This window comes from Trachypithecus francoisi, unplaced genomic scaffold, assembly GCF_009764315.1.
Source record: "Trachypithecus francoisi isolate TF-2019V2 unplaced genomic scaffold, Tfra_2.0 Contig00523, whole genome shotgun sequence".
In the NCBI taxonomy this organism is placed as follows: Eukaryota; Metazoa; Chordata; class Mammalia; order Primates; family Cercopithecidae; genus Trachypithecus; species Trachypithecus francoisi.
In genome coordinates this window covers 19638-29929 of record NW_022680698.1, presented here as the reverse complement: position 1 = coordinate 29929, position 10292 = coordinate 19638, and the positions used below count along the sequence as shown (strand labels likewise).

General features: G+C 48.6%; 1 protein-coding gene across 2 annotated transcripts; it reads right to left on the bottom strand.

The window, feature by feature from the left end:
* Positions 1-1233: 1233 nt before the first annotated feature.
* On the bottom strand, positions 1234-3839 carry LOC117085074. Of its 2 annotated transcripts, XR_004437779.1 has the most exons (3): positions 3301-3839; positions 2331-2699; positions 1234-1583 (listed from the first exon to the last, which is right to left on the bottom strand). XR_004437779.1 is itself a non-coding variant. In XM_033213579.1 (2 exons), the coding sequence occupies exons 1-2, from the start codon at positions 3678-3680 to the stop codon at positions 2369-2371; spliced, it is 711 nt and encodes a 236-aa protein (XP_033069470.1). In that variant the 5' UTR covers positions 3681-3839; the 3' UTR covers positions 2135-2368. The 2 variants fall into 2 exon arrangements, 1 of the variants encoding a protein (XP_033069470.1); XM_033213579.1 differs by lacking the exon at positions 1234-1583 and having other exon boundaries at positions 2135-2699.
* Positions 3840-10292: the final 6453 nt, after the last annotated feature.

Here is a 10292-nt window from a genome sequence, read left to right as displayed (position 1 = left end):
CTTGGCAGCTAAGCTCATAGACTACGAGATCCTAATGCTGCCTACTGGCTGTGTGACCTTGGGCAAATTACTCAATCTCTGTGACTTGGTTTCTTATGTGAAATGAGGATAATACGAATATCTAGCTCTTAGGGTTGTTATGAAGTTTGAAATACACACACACACACACACACACACACACACACACACACACGCTGTTCTCTCAATGATCCAACAAAGAAACTCTATGCCATTTTACAGATAAGGAAACTGAGGCACGGAACAGTAAATTGCCTTGCCTGATGGCTCACGATAAGTGCAGTGCTGGGATCATACCCAGGCCACCTGAACTCCCTAATGACCATGCTGTGCAGCTTCCAAAAGGGGCACCTGTGACCTGGGAGCCCCGGAAATGTGGGGAGAAGCCACCTCAGGCTCCATGAGTGAAGTAAGGACTTTTATCTCCAGCCGGACTAGAGTGTCATTTTATGCAGATTTGCGTAATCAAATGAACGCATGTGCTGAGTCAACTTTTGCCTATTTCATCCGTTTCTCTAAAATTTTTTCTATCCACTGTCCAAAACCCATTTTAAAATTTAACTAGGGGCCAGGAGTGGTGGCTCATGCCTGTAATCACAGCACTTTGGGAGGTCGAGGTGGGTGGATCACCTGAGCTCAGGAGTTGGAGACCAGCAACATGGCAAAACCCAGTCTCTACCAATAAATAAAAAATTTAGCCGGGTGTGATGGCATGCGCCCACAGTCCCAGCTACATGGGAAGCTGAGGTGGGAGGATCGCCTGAGCCCGGGAGGTGGAGGTTACAGTGAGCCGAGACTGGGCATGGTGGCTTACTCTTGTAATCCCAGGACTGGGAGGCCAAGGTGGAAGGATTGCTTGAGGCCAGGAGTTTGAGACCAGCCTGAGCAATACCAGTTAAGACCCTGTTTCCACAATCCTATTTTTAAATTGAAAAAAAAAAATAAGGGCATATAATCTATTTATAAGCATTTTACCCTCATGATCTAATCACCTCCCACAAGCCCCACTGTTTTGTTTTTGTTGTTGTTGAGATGGAGTCTTGCTCAGTTGCCCAGGCTGGAGTGCAGTGGCATGATCTTGGTTCACTGCAACCTCTGCCTCCCAGGTTCAAGTGATTCTCCTGCCTCAGCCTCCCAAGTGGCTGGCATTACAGGCACCTGCCACCACGCCCAGCTAATTTTTGTAGTTTTAGTAGAGATGGGGTTTCACCATGTTGGCCAGGCTGATCTCGAACTCTCCTGACCTCAGGTGATTCACCTGCCTCAGCCTCCCAAAGTGCTGGGATTACAACTGTGAGCCACTGTGCCGGGCCCAAGCCCCACCTTTTAATACCATCATCTTGGAGGTTAGGATTTGAACATACGAATTCTGGGGGGATCTGCGTCCTGTGGAAATGCCAAGGGGCCACAGCACCTCCCTCCCTCGATCACCTTCTTCTGGTCTCTCCTCTAAGGTCACTTCTTGAGTGAGGTCTCCCTGATGACGCCCCTTCCCATGTCACATCATTCTGGTTCATAGTCTTTACTCAGCAAGTCATAACCACTGCGTGCCTCCATTTTTCAATCTGTAAAATGGAGACAATAATGGCACCCACCTCATGCAGTTGTTTTAAGGTAAAAATGAGTAAATATAGGGTAGTGGTTCTCAACCAGGGGTGATTCTTATCCCAGGGTGGAGACATTTGGCAATATCTGAAGACATTGTTGGTTGTCATGACTAGGAAGTGCTACTGGTACCCAGTGAGTAGAGGCCAGGGGTGCTGCTGAAATCTCTGCAACGCACAAACCCTCTATTGGGAAGAACTGGCCAATACTAAACATCAGTAGTGCTGAAGCTGAGAAACTATGCTTTAGGGAAAAGGTTTAAGATGGTGCCTGGCTCTTCACAAGCACCCAAGAAATGCCAGCTGTCGTTATTGTCCACCACCCTGTCCCTCACACTTTGCCCCGAGTGGATTCATCAGTAAATACTCGCCTTATGAACATAAAGATTGAGGGGTGCATTCCTCACAACCAGGCATATAGTAAGTGCTCAATTAAAATGTGGTTAATGCCAGTGCATGTGAAAGGTAAACGAGATGGTACATTCTCCAGTGTCAGGCACAAGGCAGGCATTTCATAGATATTTTATTAGTTAATGCATATGAGGGTTAAAGACTATCTCTGGGGACTGGTACACAGTAGATGCTCAATATGTGTCGAGTGAATGAATGAGAGGACGAAATGAAATGGTGTTTGCACAGCACCTGGTGCGTGGTAGCTGCTCAGGGCTCATTAGCTTCCTCACCTCATCCCCAGACCCTAACACTTACCAGCTACCTGGACCTCAGTCTTGGCCTTCATAGTCCATTCAGAGTTGATGGTAACGGCTACTTGGTAGGTGCCACTGTCTGTAGGCTGGGCGTGGCGCAGCAGCATAGAACCATTGGGGAAGCCCACGATGTCTCGCTGTCCCATGGCACTGCCATCCCTCTGGGGCCGTTGTATCCCAGGGATGTAGGTAAATAGCCTCGTGCCTCCATACATCTCCTCCCCCAGGTATCAATTGAAGTCCTGGAAGGTGTCTGGGACACCCTGGACTGACAGGAGAAGGTCCTGGTTCTTTTGAGGCTGCTCTGGAATCTTCTGGATGTGGAGGGCTGCCTGGGAGCCTTGGAGCATCCGGAGGACCAGGATTGAGGCTGTGGGAAGTTATAGGGAAGGGCTGAGATCAGGGGTGTTGCCAGGGACCATGGCATGCTCCTCTCTAGATAGAGATCTTCAGCGGGGAGCAAGGACTTTGAGTGCTGCTCATTGGAAACAATGCTGGGATTGATTAGTGATGTCTGCCCTGGGTGCAGGTGTGGGAACCCAGGCATGGATACCACAGATTTGCCATCCTATTGATCCAGAGGTTTTTCTACCTTGAGATGCTGTGTGGCCTGCTTCTAAACACATGGACTCTCTGAATTCATTCATTTATTCAACCAATACTTACAGGCATATGTAATATTTAATCTATAATACCAACTATATATAACACATCTAAACTTCCTTCAATTTCTAGACACTGGAGATATAGCAGGGAACCAAACATACATAAATTCCTGACTTCATGGTCCTAACATTATAGAAAATTCCATAGATAAAATGGCAATAAGGCTGTGATTCTGTTGCTCCTCCCCCATCTCACTCTAATTTCATCCTCTCAGGTAATCTTCCCCGACTTCTATGAGGAAACTTCAATCTCTGGGCTGAGTCCCCATTTCTCCCCTCGGCCTTTAGGGTCTATTTCCTCCTTACCTGAGAGCAGAAGGCTCTTTGAGAAGCAGCCCTGGGTCCCCATGGGAATCTCCATCTTGGCGTCTTGTGGAAATGCCAAGGGGCCACGAGCTGGACACTAAGGGGGCCAGAGGGGTGGGCCCTGGCTGTCTGAAGTAGGCCAGCTCAGTGGGGATCCCAGGGTGCCTTAGAGACACTGCTGAGGCTGGCCCAGCCCCCGCCTGCCCTGTCCATGGGCTCTGGAGGCTCCACCTATACTCCCTGGGATGGGAGCACAGATAGAGGTTGAACCGGTTTTTCAGGGTGACTGGGGAACTTCCCAGGACTCCTCCCCTGACCCTCTTCAACCTCTTTTTCTCACTCAGCGTGACTACAACAGCAGTCACTATAGCAATAGTCATAGCAGCCTCTGTTTGAACAATTCCCCTGGGTTTGCTCAAACACACACTACCTCATTCAGCAGCCACCATAAATAACTGTTCCCATTGCACAGATGTGGAAACAGAGGCCCAGGAAAAGACGCAAGTCTGCCAATAGACAGAGGTGGGATTTCACCTGTGACTGACTCACTTGAAGGCTCTGAGACAGGCCAGGTGCGGTGGCTCACGCCTGTAATCCCAGCCCTTTGGGAGGCCAAGTTGGGTAGATCATAAAGTGAGGAGTTTGAGACCAGCCTGGCCAACATGATGAAACCTTGTCTCTACTAAAAATACAAAAATTAGTCAGGCGTGGTGGTGGGCACCTGTAATCCCAGCAACTGTGTAGGCTGAGGCAGGAGAATCACTTGAACCTGGGAGGCAAGGGGTTGCAGGGAGCCGAGACGGCGCCACTGCACGCCAGCCTGGGTGACAGAGCGAGACATTGTCTCAAAAAAAAAAAAAAAAAAAAAAGCTGTTAGCCTAGTGGCTTTTAAATTTAATTTTATTTTATTTTGAGATGGAGTTTTGTCTTGTTGCCCAGACTGGAGTGCAATGGCGTAATCTCGGTTCACCGCAACCTCTGCCACCAGGGTTCAAGTGATCCTCCCACCTCAGCCTCCCGAGTACCTGGGATTACAGGCATGCACCACCACGCCCAGCTAATTTTGTATTTTTAGTAGAGACGGGGTTTCTCCATGTTGGTCAGGCTGGTCTTCAACTCCTGACCTCAGGTGATCTGCCCACCTCAGCCTTCCAAAGTGCTGGGATTACAGGCGTGAGCCACCGTGCTTGGCCTGTTTTTTTTTTTTTTCTCTTGAGTCATGGTCTTGCTCTGTCTTTCCATTCATGAACATTATTTTGTAGTTTTTAAGGGTGTGTGTGTTTTTTTTTTTTTGAGACGCTCTGTTGCCCAGGCTGGAGTGCAGTGGCACAGTCTCAGTTCACTGCAACCTTCCCAGGTTCAAGCGATTCTTCTGCCTCAGCCTTCTGAGTAGCTGGGATTACAGGCATGCGTTACTATGCCTGGCTAATTTTTGTATTTTTAATAGAGATGGGGTTTTGCCATGTTGGCCAGGCTGGTCTCAGACTCCTGATCTCAGATGATCCTCCTGCCTCAGCCTCCCAAAGTGCGAGCAGTACAGGCATGAGCCACCGCACCTAGCCCCAGAGTGTATGTTTTGTACTTTTCTGGATCATGTTTATTCCAAGTGTGTTACTCTTGTTTTTTTTTGTTTTTTGTTTTTTGTTTTTTTAAGACAGGGTCTCACTCTGTTGCCCAGGCTGGAGTATAGTGGCATGATCATTGCTCATTGCAGCCTCCAACTCCTGGGCTCAAGCAATCCTTCCGTCTCAGCCTCCTGAGTAGCTGGGACCACAGTTGTGTGCTACCATCCCCGGCCAATTTTTTTATGTTTTGTAGAGATGGGATCTCACTATATTGCCCCAGGCTGGTATTGAACTCCTGGGCTCAAGTGAACTTCCCACCTTTGCCTCCCAAAGTACTGGGATTACGGATGTGACCGACCACACCTGGCTTAGCCTAGTTTATAAAAAGCATTCTCCATTCATTCCAGCACACACTCCCAGGGCCCAGTCGTGGGTGCTGGGTGATGTTGGTGACACAGTGATGATTGAGACCATCTCTGCTCTGCCCTCTGTCCACAGTAGGGCACACAGTCCTGTAGGGTGTGGGGGGCAGACCCCTCTCACACAATTATGATCCAGGGTGATCAGTGCTGAGATGGAGGAGCCCAGAAGTCTGGGAGAGCCCAAGGAGACACACCTCATTCAACCTGAGGGCTAGGGAGGGCTTCCTGGGGGAGGGGGCATCTGAGCTGAGACCTGGAGTAAGAGTAGAAATGAGGCAGATGATGGGGTGAGGCAGCGTGAGATGCACCAGGCAGCATAAACAGCAATGCAAGGATGTGGAGGCTGAGATAGTCATCAAGGCATATTGAGGAGGTTGCAATATCTTGGGTGAATGGAGGCAGGAAGGAGGGTGTGGGGCATGTGTGTGTGAAGCTGGGAGGTGGGAGAGAACAACTATGCCCTGGGCAACAGCTGGGAGGTGGGAGACCTTGGGTGATGGAGGGTCTAGTGTTTTGCTGTTTAATATCATAACTATTAGTCATATTTAAATATAAATTTAGGCCAGGCACAGGTGACTCACACTTGTAATCCTACCCCTCTGAGAGGCTGAGGTGGGAAGATTGCTTGAGCCCAGGAATTTGAGACCAGGCTGGGCAACATAGTAGGATCCCATCTTTACACACAAAAAATTTAAAAAATTAGGTAGGCTTGGTGGCTTTCAACTGTAGTTCCCCTTACTCACAAGGCTGAGGCAGGAGGATCGCTGAGCCTAGGAGGTTGAAGCTGCAGTGAACTTTGATCATGACACTGCACTCCAGCCGGGGTGACAGAGTGAGACCCTGTCTCAAAAAAATATATTGAATAGGCCAGGCATGGTGGCTCATGCTTATAATCCCAGCACTTTGGGAGGCAGAGGCAGGCAGATCACTTGAGGTCAGGAGTTCAAGACCAGCCTGGGCAATATGATGAAACCCTGTCTCTACTAAAAATACAAACATTAGCTGGCCATGGTGGCACACGCCTGTAATCCCAGCTACTCGGGAGGCTGAGGCAGGAGAAGCGCTTGAACCCGTGAGGTGGAGGTTATAGTGAGCCGAGATTGTGCCACTGCACTCCAGCCTGGGCAACAGAGCAAGACTCCATCTCCAAAAAAAAAAAAAATTGATTGAATATATATATATATGTAAAAGTGTATATATGTGTATATGTATATATAAATGTATATATGTGTGTATATATTCTCAAAGTAATTAAAATTAAATACATTTAAAAATGCAGTTCCTCAAACTAGCCACTTTCTAGTGCTCACTAGCCTCATGTGATCACTGGCTACTCCACTGAACTGCACAGATGGAGAACGTTTTCATCATCATCTCAGCAAGTTCTATTCGGGAGCGACAGCTGACCTAGGAATCTGAGGCAGGCGGTGCCAGGCATTTGTACCCAGTGACGTCCATCAGGAAGAGACAGCTAGGTCAGGGTGTGGCGTATCCATAGCACTTTGTGTGTGTCTGAGTGTTCTGGACAGACACACGTCTTCAGCTTGTCGGGGGTGATGGTATCTTCTAGAGGCCTCAGGTTGAGGCAGATCAGGAATCTTGACGTTGAACTGCCTTGAAGGATGGAGCGGCCCGGCTATAGACTGAATGGCTGCAGACTCCAGGGCAGCTCTGCCATGAGCTAGTGAGTCTGGCTGAAAACCTGGTTCTACTACCATTTGGCTGGGGGATTTTGTGGCAAATGACTTCACCTCTCTGGGCCTCAGTTTCCTCTGCTGGACAATGGGGATAAGCATCACCACCTCACAGGGATGTTGGGAGAACTGGATGCAAGAGGCCCGGCAAATAAGCAACAAATGCCTGTCATTGTTATTATTATTGTTGTTGACCTTGTCTTTGGACTTGCCCATCTCCCACATTGCCCCCACCCCTCGTGACCCTGCTGAAGAGAAGTGTGTTTTCCCTGGAGGGATTTCCAATCCTCCACAGCCTCAATGTTCCTTAATGCCAGGAAGATTTCATGCTGGGTTCATGGGGTCAGAGTACCCTCAGCATCCACCTTCAATCCTTTTTTTTTTTTTGAGACAAATTCTCGCTCTCTCCCCCAGGCTGGAGTGCAGTGGCACGATCTCAGCTCACTGCAACCTCCACCTCCTGGGTTCAAGCGATTCTCCTGCCTCAGCCTCCCTAGTAGCTGGGACTATAGGCGCACACCACCATGCCCGGCTTATTTTTGTATTTCTAGTAGAGACGAGGTTTCACAATGCTGGCCAGGCTGGTCTGGAACTCCTGACCTCAGGTGATCCACCCACCTCGGCCTCCCAAAGTGTTGGGGTAACAGGCATGAGCCACCGTGCCCGGCCATTCAATCCTTCCTGCAGTTTTGTAGTTTCCTTGGTCTGTCTCCTGGAGAGAGGTTGCTGCAAACCCAGCAGTTATTTTCAGGCATGGATTAAGCACAGCCAGCTATTCTGGATTTTCCGGTGGCTGGATTCTACTCCCCCTCTGTCTACTTCCCTGCCTCCCTCCCTTTCTCTCTCCCTCCCCCCCGCCCTTCTCCCTTTCAAACAAGGACTTCGATTCCTTTTGTATAATTAAAAGAAGAGTCAAGGTTTAATGCAGAACTTTTAGGCAGTACTTAAAAGAGAATACAATTCAAACATGTTCCAACCACCCAGACAGAAGTAGTCACTGCTGGTAATAGAGGTCTAGACTTCCATCCTGTCCTGCAGCCTTCATCCGGGCCTCTCCCCAGCCCCAGAGGGCAGGTCCTGACTGGTCCAGCCATCCAGGCGGTCCTATTCTTTTGGCCAGGGATTGGTTAAGCGGTGGGCAGCACTTGAATGAGACCAGAAAAGACGCTGCTGGGTGAGGTTTCTGCTGCTGGGTGAGGTTTCTCATTCCTACAAAGGCTCACCCAGGTAGGGATGGGCAGCTTCTTTGGGTCTGAGTCTGGATGTGATGCCCGGAATGCAGCAGCCCTCTTGGCACCAGAGGGTGATGCCAATATGTGTAGGAAAGCAGAACAAACAGCAAAGCAGCAGAACTTGGCCCGGCATGCCGTGCCCGGAGTAGCACCAGACAATCCAGCTCTTTTTTTTTTTTTTGGAGACAGAGTCTCACTCTTGTCACCCAGGCTAGAGTGCAGTGACTCGACCATGGCTTACTGCAGCCTCCACCTCCCAGGTTCAAGGGATTCTCGCACCTCAGCCTCTTGAGTAGCTGGGATTACAAGCATGCATGACCAGGTCTGGCTAATTTTTTTTGTAGAGACAGGGTTTCACTATGGGCTAGTCTTGAACTCCTTACCTCAAGTGATCCACCCGCTGCAGCCTCCCATTACAGGCGTGAGCCACTGCGCCCAGCCCATAACGTTTTTTAAAAAGTTAGATTTCAGTAGCATAGGCATTTTCACCACAAGCAATCAGTAACCCAGAGGCTTCTGGGACCTCACAGCTCCTCAAGGTGAGATCATATCGACCTGAAAAGATTCCCGACTCCCATGCGGGAGCAATGTGGAGGGAGGGTGTCCAGTGTTTTAGCCCCTTTATGGATCTCCATTATACCCCTCCCCCAACCAAGACTCTGATATGGATAGTTGTGGTTTTCTTAACCTTACTATAAGTTTATACAACACCTATACCAAAATTCTGGGCCCACTCTCCATTCCTGGCTCTGTGGACTCCAAGGATGCCCCCTCCCTCCAGAAAGAGATCATCACCTACGTCGCTGGTAGGAACAGAACTCAGCACAACTTCTGTGAGGGTTCATTTGTCATATCTATCACAATGACAAGAAACAAACTCTTTGGCCCAGCAATTCCACCTCCAGGAGTGTGTCCTACACTCAGGTGTCGACATGAGCTAAATGACAGTGTGCATTGGCCAGGCACGGGGGCTTATGCCTATAAATCCCAGTATTTTAGGAGGCCGAGGTGGGAGGACTGTTTGAGCCTAGGAGTTTGAGACCAGCCTGGGCAAGATGGCAAGATCCTGTCTCTAAAATAAATAAATAAATAAATAAATAAATAAATAAATGACAGTGTCTAAAGTTATTCACTACAACATTGTAATAGTAAAAGGCTGGAAATGATACAAACGCCTGTCCGTAGGGGCCTCGTGAAAAGAGCCCTGTAAATCCCTCCCATGGAACACGAGGTGGCTGTAGAACAACCAAGGTTGTAAGAACAACAACTCTGACTTACCAGAAACTGAGCAACAAAAGTAAGGTCCAGGGCAGGCACGGTGGCTCACATCTGTAATCCCAGCACTTTGGGAGGCCGAGGCAGGAGAAGCACTTGAGCCCAGGAGTTCCAGACCAGCCTAGGCAACATAGTGAGATGCCCATCTCTACAAAAATTTTTTAAAAATTTAGCCAGGTGGGGTGGCGCCCACCTATAGTCCCAGCTATTCGGGAGGCTGAGATGGAAGGATCGCATGAGCCCAGCAGGTCGAGGCTGCAATGAGCCATGATCAGACCACTGCACTCCAGCCTGGGCCTCAAAGTGAGACTCTATTTCTAAAATAAATAAATAAATACAGTGTACTATTCAATGGTTTTAAAATTAATTTTCAAAAATTGTGGTTAAAATGAGATAACAGAAAATTTGCCATTTTAGCTATTTTTGAGTGTATGATTCAGTGGCATTCATTACATTCATAGTGTTGTGTAAAACTGGATATCCACATGCAAAAGAATGGAGCTGGACCATTACACTCTAAACACAAATTAGAATGGATCCCTCAGGTCTTTTTATAACTTCCAGTTTTGGGAAGTTTCTGTACTATCTAATTTAAAAAAATTAGCTTGGCATGGGGAGGGGCACCTGTGGTCCCAGCTACTTGGGAGGCTGAGGTGGGAGGATTGCTTGAGCCCCAGAGTTAGAGGCTACAATGAGCTATGATCGTGCCACTGCACTCCAGCCTGGGTGACAGTAGACACTGTCTCTTAAAAAACAAAAAAAAAACCAAAAAAAGACAAGCTGTTCCCAAGGTGTCTGGGAATC